Source organism: Notamacropus eugenii, chromosome 6 (assembly GCF_028372415.1).
Source record: "Notamacropus eugenii isolate mMacEug1 chromosome 6, mMacEug1.pri_v2, whole genome shotgun sequence".
NCBI lineage: Eukaryota > Metazoa > Chordata > Mammalia > Diprotodontia > Macropodidae > Notamacropus > Notamacropus eugenii.
Genome location: NC_092877.1, coordinates 341,169,912 through 341,191,761, shown reverse-complemented (window position 1 = coordinate 341,191,761; position 21,850 = coordinate 341,169,912). Strand labels below are relative to the sequence as shown.

At 45.8% G+C, this 21,850-nt stretch overlaps 1 protein-coding gene and 1 long non-coding RNA gene across 4 annotated transcripts in view; one reads left to right on the top strand and one right to left on the bottom strand.

Annotated features, from left to right (window-relative positions):
• Positions 1-21,850, bottom strand: part of MCF2L2 (MCF.2 cell line derived transforming sequence-like 2) — a 352,924-nt gene that overhangs the window by 6,894 nt on the left and 324,180 nt on the right. For both annotated transcript variants that reach the window (XM_072618349.1, XM_072618350.1), the window contains 6 exons: positions 12,869-12,961; positions 8,815-8,886; positions 7,323-7,409; positions 4,846-4,964; positions 486-598; positions 278-381 (listed from right to left, as the gene is read on the bottom strand). In XM_072618349.1, coding sequence (XP_072474450.1) covers positions 278-381; positions 486-598; positions 4,846-4,964; positions 7,323-7,409; positions 8,815-8,886; positions 12,869-12,961 — 588 coding nt within the window. The remainder of the gene's footprint in view (positions 1-277; positions 382-485; positions 599-4,845; positions 4,965-7,322; positions 7,410-8,814; positions 8,887-12,868; positions 12,962-21,850) is intronic.
• Positions 15,889-21,850, top strand: part of LOC140510059 (uncharacterized) — a 36,949-nt gene continuing 30,987 nt past the window's right edge. For both annotated transcript variants that reach the window (XR_011969070.1, XR_011969069.1), the window contains exons 1-2: positions 15,889-16,428; positions 19,162-19,261. This is a non-coding gene — a long non-coding RNA (uncharacterized lncRNA). The remainder of the gene's footprint in view (positions 16,429-19,161; positions 19,262-21,850) is intronic.

Below are 21,850 nucleotides of genomic sequence, written 5' to 3'. Positions count from 1 at the left end.
CTAAACTGTGTGACCCTGGACAAGTCACTTAATATCTGTGTCTCAACTATAAAATGAGGTTGTTGTGAAGATCAAATGAGATAATAGTTGCAAAGTGCCTGGCATATAGTAGGTGCTTAATAAGTGTTTATTTCCTCCCTTCCTTTCCTATTATCCTCATTTTACAGATGGCAGAATGGAGATAGGTTAAAGGAGTTTGCCCAAGGTCATATAGCTGGTAAGTATGGGAGGTGGAATTCAAACTTGCGTCTCTCCCAGCTTCCTGCCTGGTGCTTACCTGTGTTACTATTTTTCTGAATCTGGTCACCATCTATACCTGCAGGATGAAGAAGACTGGAAGGCACCCAGTCACTTTTCTCGGAAACCAATTTCTTTACTAACCTGAAATTCCAAAAAGAAATTCAGGGAATTAGAGGATTTAAAAAAAAAATGCTCATCCTCTTCCTCTTCCTCTTCCCTATCACCGTCCATGTCTCCGCACTCACCATTGTCCATTTTCTCCCTCCTGAACAAACTGCACCAAGTCACCGTCCTCCAGTGTGAGAGAATCCGGGGAGCATGTTTCATAACTGCCCTCTACTCGGAAAAGGCCGGACACCTGGAACGAAAAGAACAGCCCACCTCAGAGTGCAGCTACTCCCTCCACCTCTCTGACACTTCAGAGGTGGGTGTGAATCGAAACCCAATCAACGGGCCACTTAATGAGGAAGAGGAACAAGATAATAACGAGAAAAGGAAAGAATCTCATCATTCTACGGGAAACCAGAGCTTAGGCTCTGGGTCCATGGGACTGAACACAAACTCCAGCTTCTGTGACTGTCAGGTCCTACTTGGTCCCTGCATATTCCTGTGATTGGATGTCAAAGATAATGGATGACCAAGGTGCTGCCACCGAATGTGATGTAAGAGCCATTAAAACAAAAATTAAAAAAAAAAACTCTTTCTGAGATAACCCCTGTAAGGCAACAGCATTGCCAGCTCCCCATTGGACCTCCAGTAGGGGAAGGAGTGGATTTCTTTCCTCTCTCCTTCCCCGATGGCATCTCTCAGTGGCTTCACTCGCATGGCAGCAATGATATGCCTCAGTGGGCTTGAGAATGGATCTCAGCATACCTTCCATTGTTTTTCTTGAGCTCAGGTCACTGATCATCAGTTGTGAGAAAGGGACATTTCTAGTCCTGATAGTAACCTCCGGAGTTTGAGAGGTTGGGGTGAAAGATGCCCAGTAGGAAATAATTTCTACAAGGATTCCTCAGAGGAGAATATAAGCACTTCCAGGAGGAAATAGCTGCTGAAATAATTAATAGAGCTCAATGAAATGTCCATTCAGCAGTTCCTCCTGAGCCACAGTTTCCTTGTCTGTATTGAGATAGGGGTCAAACTAAATGTGCATTAGGGTCGTTCTACCAGTAAGCCTTTGAACCTGTCACTCTCTGCTGATTGTTCTTCAATATGCTGCCTCCCTTCCCCCTCCCCCTAAAGAATTTCTAAGATACCAACATATAAAACATTCTGGTCAAGGCAGGTGGAAGAAAATCATTATTTTATTTTTGGCAGAAGAGAGAGGGAAAGAAGAGGTTGGAAGCTGGAGGAGGGGAGGGGGGAGTTAGCTGCTGCTTTTGGAGGGTTAGGTGGGGTTCCACGCTGGCAAAGCTGCCTCCACTTTGGTCATGGAGGGGTAAGTACACTAACACTGAGTGATAAAGAGTGACACACAAGGGACCTTGGAGAAATCTTGGGAGGCCCAAATCTAGTGTTGCAAGAAGAGGGGAAGGAGGGTAATTTCCTGAAAACACTCTGGACTCGAGAAAAAAGGTTTCACTGGTTGTTTTTTAATAGATCAAGCTCTCTTAGGTCATTTGAAATAGAACGCAAAATAAAAAAAAGATTTAAATGGTGCATTCAATCTTGTAGGCCCTTCTCTCTTACCTGTCTCACAAAATATACCTGCAAAAACAACCTATGTTCCAACATTCAGCCCTGTGTAAGTGACTAGATTCTGAACATCCTGAGGGAAAGGTCTGTATGCTCATGCATCGAATCATTCTGTGTGGTGTAGTGGAAAGAAAGAACAACAATATTACATTATGGATTTGGATTTGGGGGAACTCAAGTTCCAATTGCGTTTTTGCCACTCAGTACGTGTCCTTAGGTAAGTCACTTTGTCTCTACGGGCATGTTTCCCCATCTGTACCAAAAAGGAGTTGGCCACCAGACAGTCCCAGAGCTCTTCTCCAGCTTTGACTTTCTCCAGTTTATTTTCCACCATCTAACAAATGGATATTCCTAAAATGCAGGTCTGATCACGCCCCTGTCTAGATCATGGGGTCTCTAGTTCCTGGGATATGACATTAACTGATCTTCTTTCAAAGCCCTTCTGAATGGGCCTTCTGCCTCCCCACGCAGGCTCACTCGTGCTACTCTGTTCCCTCTGCTTGATGCTTCATGCCTGGAATGCACTCACTCCCTTTTCATAGCTACCTCATGAAATCCCTGGTTCTCTTCCAGGCTCAGTTCAGGTGCCGCCTCTGACAAAAAGTCTATCTGGGTCTTCCAGATGCTGGTGCCCTCCCTCCAGAAATTGCTTTATATCTTCTGTTTACCCCTCCTTCAATCCCAGGAGACTGCCCAGAAAGTTCCTAGGACAGGGACCTCTTTGTATTTCCAGCCTAGCCTGGTGCCTGTCAAAGAGTAAGTGTTTAATGAACGCTAGTTGAATGAACGAATATCTAAACTTTGTACCTGACCTAGTTCCTAGTCAGTCAACAAGCATTTATTGAGCACTTACTATGTCCAGGGCACTGTGCTAAGTGCTGGGAAGACAAAGACAAACACACTAATCTCACCCATTATCTTCAAAAGGGGGAGAAAAAATGTAAATGATCAGGCATAAATAGATTAACAGAGTAGTGGGAAGCTGGAGGGAGGAGAGGAAGGCACTAGCAGCTTGGGGGAGACTGGGAAAAGTTTTCTGTCAAAAGTAGAATTTTTGAATGAAGCCAGGGAGACTAAAAGGCAGAGGGGAGGAAGAGAGCTTTCCAGGCATGGGGGATAGGGCAAAAGCATGGAGGTAGGAGATGCAGTCTTGCGTGTGAAGAGCTGGATCATAGAGAATGTAGAGGTGAACCAAGGGTAAGGAAGGTCCCTTCTACCCCCAAGCCTATGATCCCAGCACCCTGTGCTTGTCCTTCAAGATGCTGTCTACATAGCTGGAAAGGTAGGAAAGGACCAGGTAGCAAATGACTTAGAAGCTAAAGAGGGGATCTGATATTTGATTCTGGGGGTAATAGGGAGCCACTGAAGTTTATCAAGTAGTGAAGGAACATGGTTAAACCTGTACTTTAGGAAAATCACATTAGTAACTGAATGGAGGATGGATTGGAATGGGGCAAAACACAAGGCAGAGGACCAAGTGGGAGGCCATTGCTAGAGTAAATGTGTAGGGTGGCAGCAGAAGAGGACAGGTAAGAGAAGTCCAGAAGGAGGACATTTTGGTGAATAGAACAGAGTTCCACCCAATCATCTTGTTTAACTTCTCCCTTCCAGACATTCTATCCTTTGGGTGTTTGGGAAGGCTGATGGCCTTACTCCTCCATCCTACAGCTGGGGTAGATGACCCAGAGTAGTTGGGTCACAGGTCACAGGACACAGAGTTATCCCTACTGAGGAGCCAGGCTCAGATGTCCCAACACTCCATTCTTGTGCTATCACACCTATGGCCTCCTGAAGGCTAGGAAGAAGTATGGTAGGGAGGATGATGATTTTACCACTATTGTGCAGTGATGGTGAAGAGAGTGGTGTGGGGCTGCTCTAGTATCACTACCTGTGTGGCCTTGGGCAAGCCCATTCCCTTCTCTGGGCCTCAGTTTCCTAACAGGTGAAATGAGCGACAGAAATTCCTCTAACTCCAAGACCCTATGAACCTGAAGTTATGTAAGACTCAAAAAGGATGTGTTTGAGGGACTGGGCTAGGATGGCATTCATTCATCAGGCTGGTCAAAATCTTGGAATGCCAACTCCACCAGGCAGGGCAGTTTCTAACGGTGACTGGGTCCTGCCTTCTTGGCCCCTCAAAAAGTCAGAGTGTACGCTGGCCCACAATCCACTAGGTAGATACCAGTCTTCTAGAGCTATCTGAGTCTGATCATACCTTCATCACTAGTCAGTGAAGCACCAAGACTAGTAATAGGGACCGACATTCCTGGAGCCCTTGTAGGTTTACAAAGCTCTTAGGAGCCTCACAAGAGGGCTGGGAGGTTGACTCTGATATCCTTGCAGTCTTCCCCCAACCCCTCTTTTTTTAACAGGGGAGCAAACTGAGACTTGAAGAGATGAACTGACTTGCCTAGGGTCACATAGCTAGTAAATATCAGAGGTAGGATTTGAACCCAGGGTTTCCTGGCTCCAAGGCCATCACCATAGTCACTGCAAAGAGATCATAGTCTTCCAGCCAGTTTTGTCTGGTTCCTGAGACGGGGCAGACAAATAGGGCCTGTCAAACTCTTGTTTAAGTGCCTGCCAGTTAGCACAAAAGAAGAGAGGAGGACTGGCACAGGTGTACAGAGAGGAGACAAGAAAAAGAGGAGAGGGGGAAAGAAGGAAGACAGGAAGAAAGGAAGGAGAGAAGGAAAGGAGGGAAGGAGAAGGAGGGAGAGAGAGAGAGGGAAGGAGGGGGTAAGGAAGGAAGGAAAGAAGGAAGGGAGAGAAAGAGGGAGGAAGGAGAGAGGAAGGAAGTGAATAAAGTTAGTGTAGAAGGAAGAAACAGGGGGAAGAAGGAAAGAAGAAAGGAGTGAGGATAGATAATGAAGAATATAAGAGAAAGAAACAAAGAGAGCAAAATATTACGTTATGGTTGCTGGCATCTTCCTCCAAGTCTGAGGAGTTGGAGAGTTCATCTGTACTGGAGGGGATGACTTCAAAGTCCTCAAAGGTGTCCATGGAGGGAAGTTGCCTGCTGGGCCAGCCTGGGCAGAAGAAAGCAAAGTGAAGAATGAAGTCAGAGCGCTTGCAGTGGGGGCACCAGCAGAAGCCAAGGATTTGGTTCCTACTGCCAATGGCAGGGTGGCTGCTGCAGGTTGGGCGGCATTGAGTTCTGTTCCCTAGGAGCCAATTTCTGTCATAATCTGACATATCAAGAAGAAGCTGGACTCAATCATAACTAACCCATGTGTTCATACTTCTCTCTCTGTCTCTTTCTTGGTCTGTTTCTCTGTCTCTCTCTATCTTTCCCTCTGTCTCTCTCTCTCTGTCTCTCTCTCTGTCTCTCTCTCTCTGTTTCTCTCTTTGTCTCTCTCTCTCCTCCTCATACTGAGAGGTAGAACAGATTGCTACAGTATGGACTGTGGTAGGCAGAGAAAGCTTCATCCAGGGAATAGAGCTTGAATTGAGCTTTAAAGGATGAGGAGAGTTCAGATGAGCAGATCAGGAGAAAGGAAGAGTGCATCATCTCCTCTTCTCTTTCTGTGAGTCTCTATCTAACCCGGAGGCATTCTCCTAGACCTCTCTGCAGATCTGACCCTGCTGATCACCCTTTCCTCCTTAATACTCTCTCCTCTCTGGCTTTTCAGAACACAGATCTCTCCTGACTGGCTTCCTCTCCTATCTGATGGTTCCTTCTCTATTTTCTTTGCTGGATCTCTTCCAAACCACATGCTCTAAGTGTTTCTCAGGGTTCTGTCCTAAGCCCTCTTCTCTTCTCCCTCTATATTACTACATTTGGTAATTTCATTAGCTTCCAAGGATTCAATTACAATTTCTATGCCAACAATTTTAAAATTCACCTTTCCTGCCCCAAACCCTGTTTGGTTGTTGTTGAGTTGTGTCCAACTCTTTGTGACCTCATTTGGGATTTTCTTGGTAAAGATACTGGAGTAGTTTGGCCATTTTCTTCTCTAGCTCATTTTACAGATGAGGAAACTGAGGCAAAGAGGGTTAAATGACTTGCCCAAGATCACACAACTAGTAAATGTCTGAGGTTGGAGTTGAACTCAGGAAGATGAGTCTTCCTGACTCCAGGCCCAGTGCTCTATGCACTATAGTGCCACCTAGTGCCCCAGGTCTGGCATATAGTAAACACTTAATAACTGCTTGTTGACTGGTTCATATTTAACCCTTAATAATGCTAGGTCCTGTAGCTGGTGCTAGCAACAGAAATAGAAAATAAGACTGCTTTTGCTCTCAAGTAGCTTACTTTCTACTGTATATAACATGTTTACAGATAAATAAAAATAGAATATATATATATATATAACTAAAATGAATAACAGGTTTGATTTGGGTGGAGATTGGAAGCGGGGTGAATGAAAACTGCCAGAGAAATCAAGAAAGGCCTCTTAAAAGAGAAGGCAGTACAGCTGAGCCTTGAAGGGTGCTCCAGGTTCCAAGAGGCACAGGTATGGAAGGAGAACATTCCACAAATGGGGGAGACAGAATACTGCATAGTCCAATTTGGCTAGAGTGTGGAGTGTGGGTAAAGGAGAAATTAGCCTGGATAGATAGCCTAGAGGCAGATTGTGAAGGGTTTTAAAGGTCAAACAAAGGTGTTTGTATTTGACCCTGGATGCAATAGGGAGCCCTCGAAATTTCCTGAGTAGGGGAGTGACATGGAGAGAGTATCATGTCAGTGACTGTGTGGAAGAAAGGTTGAAGAAAGGAGGGTCAGGGAGACCATTTAGATGGTTAGTGCAACAGGACAGGGAAGCATTGATGTAGGCCTGCACTATCCCCCAGATCCCTTCAATGCTCAGTGCAAGAACCATCTCCTTCCAGAGACTTTGTTAGTTCCCTCCATCCTAGAATTGCTTATTTTGTGTAGATTCTGTATGTACCCACCTGCTAACATGCTGTATGTACTCACCTGTGAGCAGAATATCAGCCCCTTTGGGGCAAGGACCATCTTTCTTTCACATTTTTATCCCCATGCCTAGCACAGTGTCAGGTGCTAATGGTATTAAAGGTGGTGTTTAAAAAATGCTTATTGATTGATTGACTGAGAAAAGGATGGATACTGAGATGTTGGGAAGGTAGAATCAATAAAACTTAACAATAGATCAAGTATGGACAATGCCTATATTTTCACCTGAGTGATGGGAAACATAAGATGGTGCCCTTGTTGGACTCAGAGAAGTTAAGAGGAGGAAAGATAATGAGAAGCCTCTGGGGCAGCCAGGTGGCGAACGTATAGCAGGAAAGTGGTGATGTGAAATAGATCCAGGGGAGAGGGATGAGGGCCGGGAATGAGGATCTGGATTGGCAGTTGAGTCCATTACAAGCCCATGGAGAAAAAGAGGATAAAGAGCGGGAGAGGTGAAATCACTGCTTACCTGTCTGGGAGGCAGATCTGGGTACCGTTCTCATGGTAGGCCTGCTACCGCATTGAGTCTGGGCCAGGATGGAATTCTCAAAAGCATCTGAGACAGGAAGCAGACTTTGTTTGTAATGGAAATCCTTCAGGAAAAAAAAAGAAAAAAGAAAGAAAAGAAAAAGAAACAAGCCCCCAGAAAACCAACGACAAATTCACAAGCCCCTTTGACACATCAGCTTTTAAAAATTGAGTTTGCTTCCTTGAAAGGCGGGAGAATGAAAGAGAACAGGCCCTCCCAACTTCCAGAAACGTGCTGAAAAAAAAAAAACACAGAGCCTTCAGAGCCCTGGGGCATTCACAGGCAGAACAAACATAAACAGTGATGGGTGGAAGAAACTAGGGAAGGTGGTGGGTGGCAAACACTGACCTCAAAACACACAACAATGACCAGTGAAGCAGGGTTCGCTCTCTCCCTTTCTCTCTTGACCTATTTTCACTCTAGACAAGGTTATCTACACTTAGGGTGCTGGAGGTTACCAACGGCGATGAGTGAAATAGAAGTTAGCCCACCAGTGAACTCAAATCAGACCAATTAGGAAAAACTTTCTAAGCAGATCTAGGTCTGGGGTGGGGGATGGGGAGATTCTGCTTTAATTTTGGTCCTTCCCATTTCTGTCAGCTAGATGGCCCAATGGGACCATTTAAAACCAACAGATGAGCCGGGATGCTTCCAGTTTTGTCTACCTCGTGCATCAGCCTCAAGAGGGGAAGCCAGGTTTATATCCCATTAGACTTTGAGCTCCCCATTAGCAGGGTCTTTTGGGGTTTTTTTTACCTTTCTTTGTCACCTCAGCATTTATTACTTGGTCTTACATGCACACACATTCACAAAGTGCTTCAATGCTGTCTGACTCACTCAGTCTCCGTACACAGCCGTACTTTGGAGATGAGTGCCAAGCATGAGGCAGAAGAATGGTGAGTTGCCAAGCTCCTCACCTTGGCTTGAAAGAACCCCATAAGCTTCGTTAAATGAGCAGATGCCCCAGTGGGCACTGTCCCTCACCCACATGGTGTAATGGATCTCTACGACTCTGGTGGGAGGTGTAGGGGTTTGGTCGAAGCCAGGATGACTCTTTGTACATAAAGAATGGGATGGCATTGATCTACAATCTTATTTGGAGAACCATTGCCAGGTCACAAGAATGCCAGATGGGTAGACTCTGAGGCTGACCACTGTCTTTGGGAAGTTTCCTTCCACACACAAGAGAAAGAAAGAAAAAAATCTCAAGAAAGCCAGCACAAAACCTGCCACCCCATTCTCTTCCCTCCCCACCAAGTGCACAGAGTGGGCATGATCATTTGGGAACAGCCAGCATTGGAGGCGCCCAGGTGCCCATCCCCCAGCTGGGAGCTTCCCATGACAAGAAGAGAAGGGACATGCACATTCCTCAGCTGGTCCTCAGGGCACAGGCCAGGGTGGGGAGGCTTCATGCAGTATATCATGCATGTACCTTCAAACCCGAGTGGTGTTGGGTCACTCTTTATTTCATGTCTCTTGACTTTAACTGCAGGACCAAGAGGACCTGGATGAAGTTTAAGGATGCAAAAGAATTTCAGTACAAGAGGATGCCTATACATGATACCCTGTTTTCTTTTCAAAAGAGCAGCTGGTCAGACAGAGGGGTGAGGCATCCCAAGCATCCAGGTGCCCACAACATCCCTGAGATGGGGGCAGAGGCCAACCATTCTGCCACACATGAGCTGGAATTAAAAACCACATCTCCTGACTCCTTCCTTGGCTAGAGCATCAACCATCTCCTGATCCCCAGTCATGGGCCCTGTCCTCTTCTCACTAACTTAACTCCCCTAAACAATTTAATCAAACTGGCCTATTGGCTTCTCCCTGAACCTGGCATCTCATGCTCCCTCCACACTGTGCCCTTCCCTCCTGCTCAGGATGCATACACTCCACACCCTTCTTATTTCCACCAGCAGGTCATTTCTAACCTTGACAAGTTCATGCAGCCCCAGGAAGGGGCATCTTATTGGACCAGAAACCTCTGCAGGGGACCTGGATACTGGCTGTTTCCTCACTTGGGACCTGATCCACTTTCAGTCATCTTTATCTGGGCCTTTTTCTGTCTGTCACACCAGAAACTCTTTGCTCCCTTCCCTCTACTTCCCTGCGTTCTTGGCTTCCTTTGGTCTTAGCCAAAATTTCACCTTCAGCAAGAAACCTTCTTCTTCATGCCATCCTTCTGAGATTATCTCCAATTTATCCCGAATATATCCTATTTTGTACATAGTTATCTGCTTGTGGTCTCCCAGTTTGACTGGGCAGTCCTCCAGGGCAGAGACTATCTGTATCCCCAGAGCTCAGCGCAGTACCTGGCACATACTGTTGTTCAGTCATTTCAGTCATTTCTGATTCTTTCATGATCCATTTGGAGTTTTCTTGGAAAAGATACAGGAGTGGCTTGCCATGTCCTTTTCCAGTTCATTTTAAATTTATAAAGTTAAGAGACTTGCCCAGGGTCACACAGCTATTGATACAGAAGTGCCCTAATGGTTAATGTTATGGGTTGCTTTTTCAGTACCTTGTGAGGCCCTTCCTGAGCTTGAGGTTGTTCTGGAGTCTCCTCCCCTTATCTTGAAATATCATAAACATTCCCCATTATCCTGGACTATAAAATTCCCTATCTCCACCATTGCAGGTCATAAAATTTCTCCTGTCTCCCTTATCTTGTGTCATCCGTCTTCCTCATCCTGTCCCTAAATCTCCAATCCCCATTAGAAACCCTAAAAATCACATCATCATCCTGCAGGCTGTATAGCTTTCTGTCTACATAAGTCTGGTTCCTTTCCTATATCAGTGCCTTTGTTTAGCTCCTTGCTAAATCTCAGGCCTGCTGCTTTTGCATCAGTAAGGTTCCCATTGGCTAAAGAAAAGGTATAAGTGAATTCTTTCAAGTCTGAACCAGCTCTCCCAACTCTGACTTCAGCAGTTATTGTCTCAGGCTGGATTTGAACTCAGGTCCTCCTGACTCCAAGCGCCACACTCTTACCACACTGTGTTGCCTAGTTCCCCTATCTGGCATGTAGTAGGTGCTTAATAAATGCTTGTAGACTTGACTTATCCCTCTGAGGGGTCTGGTATATGTACAGAGTTGGCAAGAGACCTCAGGACTAGGGAGGAAGTAAATTGGGGAGGTTAGTAAATCAAATGCTTTTGAGTCAAGGATGGCTTGTGATTCCATTTCCATCTCAAAGCCTCTCAGTGTAGAGCCCCCAGGACACTAGACTGAGACATTTGAATGTTTAATTGATTCTCTGGAGACAAAGGGAACAGCTGAAGGAGACATCCTTAGATGGATTTCACAGATTGCTGAGGCAGAAATCTCCCACCCTGGGATCCATCTAGGATTGAACAGAGTTGGGGCTACAGCTCAGATGTCCTGAGTGTCAGGTCAGTGCCTCAGGATCCTCAGTTCGGGGAGGGAGGGGATCTTTGCTTCAGGACTGGACAGGACCATGGAGGCCACCAAGGCTAGTCCAACCCCTGGATTTTACCATGAGGTCCGTGATGGTGAAGTGCCTTGTCCAAAGTCCCATGCGGAGGATCTTGCATCTAGACCTGGAAGGCGCCTCAGAGGTTGTCAGATTTAGTTCAGTCCTCATCATTTTACAGATGAGAAAACTGAGGCCCAGGGAGGGGAATGATTTGACCAAGGTCATGGATCCTCTGACTTCAATGCCAGCGTCCTCTCAACTCACATTTTCTCTGCACTTGCTGAGATCCTTTATTCAATTCAGTCTAAATCAACCAACCTTCAGAGTACCAGGTTCTGGCATACCAGGAAACACAAATCCTCTGTGACCTCAGGGTTCTTACATTTCCAAAGAGGTGAGAAGGAACTAGAGAGACTTTTTATTTTTATAAGTACTTTTTAAAGTCATTTGAGGTCAGTCAGTCAGTCAGCCAGAATTTAGCTAGAGCCGACTGACTCTGTGCCAGGCACAGGCTGAGGGATTCTCAAAGGAGGTGGGACCTGAGCTTTGGCTTGGAAAAGGTTAAGGGTTCTGAAAGGCAGGGGAAGGAGGGAGTGGGTTCCAAACTTTGGGGTCTGCAGGGGGCTGGTAGGCCAGACCCAGCCTGAGAAGGGTTTAAAACGCCAAAAGGAAGGATTTTTATTTTTTTTTCTTTCCCAGAGGCAACAGGGAGGGTTTAAGGTTCTTGAGCTAGGAAGTATCACAATTCAGCTTGTGCTTTAGGAAGCTGATTTAGGGACTGTGACCAATACTTTGGAGGACAACGTGGATCTGTGCCCTTCAGGAATAGGCTGGGAGCCCCAGGACATGAGAGGAGTGAGGACAGGGAGGGAAGGGGCTGTCTAGCACTAAAATTGCCATCTTGGCAGATGCATTTTTTTCTGCCCTGGGACATGGCGCAGTATGGGGGTGGGAGGCAGGCTTGGCAGCCAGGCAGGTAGCCTATTGGCCAGAGCTGCCTGTGAGCTTTCTATTAATGGCGAAAACCTCCATGTGGTGCAGGGGTGGGGAGCCTGTGGCCTCGCCCTCTAGATATTCGGTGCAGTCTCATGACTGAGGCCAAGTTTGACAGAACAAATCCTTCTATCAAGGGGATTTGTTCTAGGAAGTTCGGCTTCAGTCAAAAGACTACACTTGAGGACCTAGAGGGCCACCCGTGGCCTCGAGGCTGCAAGTTCCCCACCCTTGATAGTGGAATCAGTCCAAGCCCTCTGAAGGGTTTCCAAGAAAATGAATAGTCCTTCCCTCATTCACCCTTTTCTTGGCAAGGTGGTCAGCCCCTCAGAGACTGAATTGAATTTCTACCCACAAGTTTCTCTGCCAACTACCCCTCCCCTCCCCTGTCCCTAACTTCTCAGGTCTCCTTTGGAATGTAAGCCCCTCTAGGGCAGGAAATGTCTTATTGGCTGAATCCCTGAGGCTTAGCACAGGGCCTGGCCCCCAGCATTCAGCAAATGCTCTTTCTCCCATCGCTCTGTCTTAGCATAGTGTCCAACACAGAACAGTGCTCAATAGACCTTGTATCTTCCTATTCAAATCATCTATCTACACAGCATTGTGGATCTATTTACATCTATCAACCTTTCTATCATCAAACCAGCAAATATCAGTTATCTTTCTACCTTTTATCATTTATCACCCATCTAGCTATTAATTTTTTATCTCTTTCTATCCATCTATCAATTATCTATCTATCTATCCATTCACCTACATATGTAACTATCTCTCCATCCATCTATTTATCTCTCTCTATCTACTCACCTATATATGCAACTATCTCTCTCTCTATCCACTCACATATGCAACTATCTTTCCATTCATCTATCTACTCACTCACCTATATATGCAACGGTCTCTCCATTCATCCATCCTTCCATCCATCCATCCATCCATCCATCCATCCATCCATCCATCCATCCATCCGTATCTCTCACACCAGCTTAACAGCCCTGCCATGCATTCACTGTGCTAGGGAATGTAGGTGGCAGGATGGAGAGAGGAAAGGGCATCCAGTACCTTTGGTGAGGCCAGTGGGGGCAGGAGCCGTGGTGCCAAGGGAGGAGGCGAGGGAGAAGCGCCTGGTGACATCCTTCTCTTTAGTTTCAGGATCTGGTAGGTCAAGCAGAGAGACAGGATTAGTCTCCAGGAGGCAGTGCATGGAGGCAGTGGTGGATGCTCAGGGGAGAAGTCGAGGTTTGGCTTTGGGGTCTTCCCCACGCCAATCATCAGTCCAATGAGGACAGTTCAGGAAATGAGACACTCAGGATGGTGATGGTAATGATAATAACATCAATTTACATTCCTCTAGTGCTCTGCACACTTTGTCTTCTTAGATACTCATTGCATCTCTTCTGGCTTAGGTGCTGTAAAGAATGATTTTCCCCATTTTACAGATGAGGAAACTGAGGCCCAAAGAGATGAAGCAGCCTGCCCAGGGTACCACTGCTAGTAAATGTCTGAGACTGGGTTGGAAGCCAGATCTTCTTGATTCCAAGGTCAGCCAATCTTCCTAAGTCCCTCTCTTTCTTTAAGGTGAAGCCCATGTGCCATTTTGTGCAGGAAGCCTTTCCTGGTTTCCCATCCACGATTGTCCTCCTCCTCACACTACCTTGAGTTTAAGTACTTTGTATGCAACAGTATTTATCAAACTTACTATACATATTTTCATATGTCCTTGTCTTCTCTACTGGGATGGAATCTCCTTTGCAGTGGGACTTAGTCTATTTGTTGACTTTATGTCCCCAGGGTCTGACCTTCATTGAATAATTGATGTGATTCTAGGCTGTCTACTCCTCTTAGATAACCTGCTCACCCTAGTGAGAGTCCAGAGCAGAGGGGCAGTGAGACAGAATAGAATGTTTGAACTAGAAGGGATCTTAGAAGTAGACCATGGAGCTGTGGGAATTTCCAGCTCACGGGGCATCTGGCTTTCAAGTCTATTCCAACATTTTTTTTGGCAGAAGGGGCCAGATTTGTGATTTCATTGTTGGTCTGGGGAATTCCTGATGTGGCAATTCCCTTTACCAATTGTTAATTGACTCTTTGCAATTATAGTCTGGGAGAGGTGCCTGGAGCATTGACAGGTTAGGTCACGGTCACATGCAGTGGTGTCAACAGTAGGTCTTGGCTCCTGGCAGGGTAGGGCCTCATGGGATTAGCTTAGCTCACCCTGATTCCGTGTCTAGGGGCCTCTCGATCCACCTTCCTCCTTCTCCTCCCCATTCCCTTCAGCCTGCTGTCTGAATGTTTGCTTCTCTTAGGAAGGCTTGCTCAGTGTCTCCTCTGAACAAAGTAACCCAGAACTCCGTGATGTACACCTTGGGGAAACTTCAGATCCAGGGTTTAAGATCTATCCTTGAAACTCTCCAACCCTAGAGAAGCAAAATGAGCGTGAGAGAGGCTGTGACTTTCCAGGCACAAAGTAGGCCCTTAATAAAGGTAATGCATGCAGGACTGAACTAAATGAAAAATCCCCTAGTTATTTAGGGGCAGAGCAGGACTGGACCCTGGTCCAGTTTGGGGCTCATTTATAGCCCCTCTTCTCTGCCCTGTCTACCTCTGTGCCAGGAGGAGAGGATTATGGTACAATGGGCAAAGAAAGGCCCCTGAAAAGATAAAAATCTTATATACATGTGTACATATATTGTGTGTATATAAATGGGTGTGTGTGTGTGTGTGTGTCTATATTTACTAGCTGTGTGACCCTGGGCAAGTCACTTATCCCCAACTGCCTTTCTCTCTCTCTTTCCATATATATGTGTATATATGTATATGTACACGCATATACATACACACATATGTATGTATGTGTACCCACATATACATGCTTAAACCGACACTTACAGAATAAATGAGGACAAATTCTTGGCCTAGCTACAACATGTACATTATCTTCAGGCATAAATATTCTGAGAGGGGATATTGAAGCTTTTATTAGGCACTGACTATGTTCCAGGCACTGTGTGAAGTTATCTCAGTAGATCCTCATCATATTCTGTGAAGGAGGTACTATTACATCCCCATTTTAGAGCTGGGGAAACTGAGGCAGACAGAGGTAAAGTGACTTGCCCAGGGTTACTAAAGTCTTCTGGACTCCACACCCAGCCCTCTATCCCCTGTGGGCCCCCATCCCCCAGGAGAAGCAGTACTCATTCCATTTCTTCTAAACTTGCTTCCTGATCTGGAGGGTCCACTTAGCATGGGTGCTTCAGTGTCCAGTGTCATTGACTTGAGTGACTGACTTTGTCACTGACTGACTAGCTGGCCATAGAGCTCAGTGAATCACTTTCCAAGTACATCATGAAGGTTATAGTTCATGGGAAAAGATGTTCTGGGTTCAAAAGTTCTTGAATTTGAGTAAGAAAGCTTGTGTAATAGAGCAGTTTCCTCCCTTCTTCCACATTTATACACATATATGCACACATATACATATATTTATATAGAGTATATTTCTATATAGTTAGTGTGTGTGTGTGTAAGTTTGGCCCCGATATAGGGATCTCTCTCCCACGTCTTTCTCCTCGATCTTCCCTCCCCAGCTACCTCACTCCTCTCCTGATCCTCTTGTGAGTGCTATTCCTGGGGATACTGGCTTAAGTGCCTGCAGCTGGAGAGGACACTACATTCCCAAACATAGGACCTGGCACTGGTGCCCGCTATAGCTTCCAGAGGACAGTTATAAATTGCCTGACAGCCAAAGGGGCCTCTGCAGGCATCTTAAGGGACCTTAGGCCCACAGCAAGGGCACCCAGACAACTAGACCCCTTCCCATAAGCCTTCCTTCCTCTCTATGTCCCCAGTGGAACAGCTTGGAAGGCTTGTTTCTGGAGGAATCATCTTATGAATGTTTACTTTTTGGGGAGAGGGTGGTGGCGTGCCAGTGTAGGGAGAGGAGAGAGAGCTATACAATAAACATATTCCTTGTACAGGATAGGGAGGATGGTAATACATGTCAGAAATGAAGATAATGTAAAATCAAAACTGAAACAAAAATGTGCTTAGCAAGTGGCATTGTGAGACACATGTGAAACAGTCCAATTTGGGGGTAGGGGAAAGGGAGGAGACACCCTTTTCTCACAGGGTATTCTGCTGCCCAACAATACAAAATTCAACCTAAATTTAAAATCTGGGGCTTAAATTTCAAACAGGAACAGAAAAGGAAAGGGATTTTCTCAAGGTCTCTGCTTTTGGACAGGGTACAGGGTAGCTGTTTTTAAAGTTAAAAAAAGTACTGGGTGGCAACTGGGCATGCCCTAGCCCTCCAAACTGGACACCCTCCTGCTCCTGAGAGTGCGGCCAAGCACTCTCAGAGCTGACTGGGGATCAGGAAACTCCAGGGAGAGTTAACTTGGGTGCTTGGTTTCCTTAGCACAGGCTTGCCCTGTGTTTCACAGCAATGTTACAGATGTTTAAAAAAAGAACTCTTTTTTTAAGGAAGGAAGGAAAAGAAAAGGAAGGAAGGGAAAGAAAGAAATAAAAAAGAAAGAGGAAGAAAGAAGAAAAAGAAAAGGAACAGAAAAAGAAGAACATTGCCTAGGGCGTCAGAAGATGTATCTACGATGTGCCAGCCACTGCGGGTAAGCACTTTATGAACATCTCATTTGAGCCTCACAACAAGCCTAGGAGGTAGGTGCTGTTTTTAATCCCCATTTTATAGATAAGGAAACTGAGGCAAACGGAGGTGAGGTGTCACACAGTTAGCAAGCATCTGAGGACAGACCTGAACTCAGGTCTTCCTGACTCCAGACCAGTCCTCTGTCCACCTAGCTGCCTCACAGGACCAGAGGCTGGCTGCAGGAGGGGACCTGGAAGTCCTCCACTTTCGAGATAAGAAACTTTAAGCCCAATGAGAGAAACAATTTCCCCACTATCATACAGGCAGACAGGAGCAGAGCTGCGATTGGAATTCAGGTCTGGACAGCCCTGAACTGCCTCTGTGGGCCTCAGTCTTCTCACGTGCTCCCTCCAGGGCCCCTCCTAGCGCTAAACCTGAAAGCCCTTGGCTTCAGGGCTAGTTTGGTTTTCCTTTCTTCTGGCTGAACCTTGCATGACTTTCCTCATTCACTCTCACTGCTTTAGAACCAGAATAAACTGATTATTGCCTAATTGTGTTTGACTTGCACTGCTTTTAATGAGGCACGGACCAGTCGAGATGAAAGCTGCTTGGCCGTCTTAAAAGGTAGCTGGATATCCTGATTCAAACGGAAATAGCAGCTTTTAGACAGATAATGCACTGGTATTGCCTAAGGCAGAGGTGTCAGATACAGGGCCACGTGTGGTCCATAACTCTCCCTCCCCTCCCTCCCTTCCTCCCTTCCTTCCTTCTTTCCTTCCCCCTAAGTCAAAGTAAGCCTCAGAGATGGGACTTGACCCCAGGTATCCTCTGCCTCCACATCCCATGGGGTTTCCATTGCACTACACTGCCTTCTCTCACCTCTTAGCAACTTCTCTTCTGGGCTGGTCTCTTCTTTTACAGACTTTGTCAACCCTCCTTCTGGTGCTTTCTCTTTCTTTTCCTCTTGATAGGACTGACTATCCCCTTTCCTTCTATCCCATTCCCATGACAAAGACCTCTACTTTCCATTTCCAGATCTGGGGAAGAGATGGTATAGAGGCAGCCAACATGGCAGTCTATGACTATGAAGGGTTTGTGCCTGGCTTTTCCAGTCTAAGAGCTCCAAGTCTGGGGTTTTCTGGAGGCTGGGTAAGGTCAGCACAAGGTTAAGATTATCTGGGTCCTCCCCAATAACCTCTTTGGAGTAGAGGTGGGCCAGGGAAAAGGAAGCCAGGATATCAGTATTTGTGCCAAGGGCCCTGTCTTTAGGCGTGCTAGGAAAGGGAGGGAATGAGAGGGCTGGTGGGCAGCTCAGCCAGCTTCTTTCTCCACCCCCAACCCCAGCTCCACCCTACCTGCCCCAGAAGGTGGTACCTCGTATGACCAGGACTCTGGAGTGAACTGAATTTGGATCAACATTGTGCTCCTCTTTCCCAGAATGAAGGACTGGATAGGGTGTTGGGAGGTACGGGCATGGGGGAAGAGAATTACTGAAGAAATAGGACATGTTTCGTTCAGTCACTTCCTACTTAGAATAATTGTTTTTCAGTCACACCCATTTTTCATGACTTTGTTTGGGGTTTTCTCGGCAACAAAACTGGAGTGACTCACCATTTCCTTCTCTAGCTCATTTTACCAGTGAGGAAACTGAGGTAAAAATCAGTTAAATGACTTTCTCAGGGACACACAGCTAGTAAGTATCTGAGGCTGGATTTGAATCAGTTTTTCATGACTCCAGGCACAGTGCTCTATGCATTGTCACACTAGTAGCCCAGAAGGGACCTCAGAGGCCATCTAGTGCCACCTCCAAGTATAAAATTTGCAGAGGAGACTGAGGTTCAGAGGGGTTGATTTGACCAAGGTTAGGACTCAAACGTAGGTCCTCTGCCTTTAGAGTGGGCACTCTCACCACTAATCCTGCTGGGTATCCAAATCATTCTCAGTCCAAGTAGAGAAGCCTCACTTCAATGTTGTCTCATTATATGTATTTGGATCTCATCCGGATGCTTATTCAGAAACTGGAGTCTACCTTCCCAGGTTCTCCAAGCTTCAGAGAGAGCATGGGTCTCCTCTGCATCATAACTAGAGACCATTAGCTGCTTTCTAAGTGAGCTCTGGTGAAAGGGTCAACTTCCAGGCCCCCAAGAATCCTGCTGGTTCAAGGACAGAGACCCCGGCCAATACCTGGGCCCTGAGAGACCTTTGGAAAAAGGAGGATTTTGAACTGGAAGGGACTCAGAGATGAAGAAACTGAGGTGTTTGGCACAGTGCTTGGCACGTAGTAGGTCCTCAATGAATGTTTGCTGATTGCCTGAGATGGGAAATGAATTTTCCAAAGTTATAAGGAGACTGTCAGTAGCAGAGTCTGGATTAGAACCCAGAGCTTCTGGCCCAGGCTCCTATACCCTTCCCACTACCTGTTAACAGATGGGAAACAACCCGTGTGGGAGTCAGAAGAGCAAAGGTCAAAATGGATTCTGAGCAGCTCCAGGTTGATTGGCTTCCTCAAGTGGCTCACTCCCCAAATACGAGGACTTCTGATCCTTACTTTTGTCCTTTCTCCAGTTTTTTTTGGAAAAAAACTGGAGAGGTAGGGGCTATCATTATCATCATCATCATGCCTAGTTTACAGATGGGAAAACTGAGTCTCAGAGAGGTTAAAGCAACTTGTCCAGGGTCACACAGCTAGCAAGTGATTCAGGTGGGATTTAAACCCTGAGTTGTTGAAAGAATTTGACTCTATCACTGTTTTCAGAGACAACCTGGAAGCCAAATCAGAGAAGCCTGTTTAGTGACCTGAATTCTTCCTGCTATGGAGAATGACAGAACCAGGAAGTGTCCAAAAATCAGTCCAGGTGGGTCCTCTCTCAGGAGTCACTTTCAGACCCCTGGTTGTCTCCAGGCCATATCCTATGCTCCTAGATTTCCTCATGGTCCTGGGATGGTCCCAGAGAGTTTGATCCATATAACTGGGGAGGTCCAGACCTTAATTAGCGGTTCAGTTCTGGAATTCTCTGAAAATTCTGAGATGCTGCATAGGAGATGTGTGGTGAGAGGTCATGTATCTTACTTGAAATAAATTAACATCTATTATGACCTTGTAATTATTTGTATGTAATTATATGTGTTCATGTTATCCTCCCTGATAGCACATAGGCTCCATGAGGCCATTTGTTTTGTTTTTGTATTCCAGCACCTTGCCCAGCTCATGGTAGGTATTTAAAAAACATTTTTGCTTGACTGATTCACTGATATTACATCCCTACTCTGTTGGAGGTACTGTGTTAGGCCCTGGGGATACAAAGATGAAAAGTGCTTGGTTATTGCCCTCAGGAAGCTCATGAATTTAACTTGTTGGGGGGAGGAGGAGTGAGGCATATACACAGATAGTCTTTATATAGGGAGAGCTTAATAGTTACAAGGGAGAGAGCCAAGGACACATGGCCAAAACAGACACATGGCATCTTTCCTCTAATCCTGTCCCTTTTTCCCAACTTCCTTTTTCTGCTGAGCTTCCCATTGTCCTTGACTAGGATGACAGCATCCTCAGCCCCTCTAGGGGACTCAGCATGTATTCTGCTTGCACATCGTTGTATCTTGTCTCTCCCATCACACTGTGAGCTCCTTGAGATTTTCTTTGTATCTCCAGCACTTAATAGGTGTTTGATTTGACTTGTTTTGATCATCTCTTTCTATAAATTTTTTCAAAGGAGTTTTGTTCTAAATTGATGCTACCACAAGTCTTCATACAGTAAGAGGAGCAATGTGTGCAGTTTCTAGTCTCTTCTGGCCTTCTCATTGTGGCCATTGGTACGCATCTGTTAAACTTCCTTAGGAAAATGTGATAGTCTATGCTGAGATTTATTCTTTTCCATTTTTGTCATCAACTTATCGAAAAAGGCAAAGTTAAAGTTGCTTTCATTATAAAAAAATCAATCCACAAATTGCTTATTTTATGCCAAGAAGAGACAGGGCCAGACTAACCCCAGACTCTGGCCTTGGTCTACTTCCTTTCTCTATGTTCTTTTCCTTGAGACCACATCCACATTTATGGTTCTAATTATAATCTCCATGTACTTAATACTATTCCTGATTAATTTGCCTGTCACGTCTTATCCAGTTCTTCCAACTGTCCCCCATATATCTGCAGCATCTCGACCTTGGAGGTCTCACTAGCAGCTGAACAGAAAGAGCACGGGCTTGGGAGTCACAAGACCTGGGTTCAAACTCAGCCTATGATGCTTACTACCCCATGTGACCTTGAGAAAGTCACACTTACTCTTAACTGTCAATACAACTAACTATACTTGCTTGGTAACTCTTCACATTTAAATGAATTTCGATGCATAAACCATCATAACTTTTTAGTTTTTCCTTCTAAGTCCCCATTAGGATTCTTGGTTTTGCCTGTTCCTCCTTGGGTCTTAGTTTCCCTCTCTGTAAAATGAAAGGTTGGCCCAGATGACTTCTGAGGTCCTTTCTTGCTCTAGGTCAGCAAGCTTTCTCTATCACTTGCTAGCTTGTTCCTCCTCTTAATTTCCTTTTTTGTGTAAAAAGGATAATCCTCTTCCCAGTTCCTGTCAGTAACTTTTTCATTCTTCCCTATTCTTTATCCCTTACATCACTACTACAGGAATTAGACCCTAATGTTCCTGGTAGTCTTCTCACTATGTTGGGTCTCCATTTCCTCCTCCTCCCCACCAGAACCTGGGCCTCCACCCCTGGGTTCACCAGCTGTGACAAGTGAACTCTTTGTTTTATTGGGCTGGAGACCAAACCTTCATACTGCTTCCTGGCCATCTCTTTACTCTTTTCCCTTGCTTTCCCATACCTTTTTATATGTTGTCTTTCCCTATTAGCATTTAAGCTCCTTGGGGACAGGACCTGGCCCAGTCCTCCAAGATCATGGGATCAAAGAGCTATGAAAGTTTGGACTGTGGCAGTCATCTAGTCTAACTCTTTATCATTTTACAGATGAGGAAACCGGGCCTCGAAAGGTGATGGATTTGCCTGAGGTCACCCAGGTCATGAGTGTCAGAGCCAGGATGTCTTCACATCCAGCATCCTTCCTAGCATATCACACCCCTTCTATCTCTGAGATGCTTGCCTGCCTCCTGCAAGACCCAAAGATGACCTTAGGGGGGCCCTGCTCTAGACCCTCTCCAGATTATTAATGATCTTCTAAAACAGCGGGGACCTAGACCAGAGGGGTCAAACCCTGCAGTGCACCTGAGTCAGGTTAAAATGTAATTGGGAAATGTTCAACAAAATAAAAAAAATACACCACAGATAATGTTAATTTATGGTCTTCAAATACGCAGACTGCAGGGATTCATTTGTATTGGAGTTTGACACCACTGGCCTAGACTGACCCCAAAACTCCAGAAGAGGTCTGACAAGGGCACAGTCCTTTCCCTACTCCTGGAAGCTGCACCCTTCTGAAC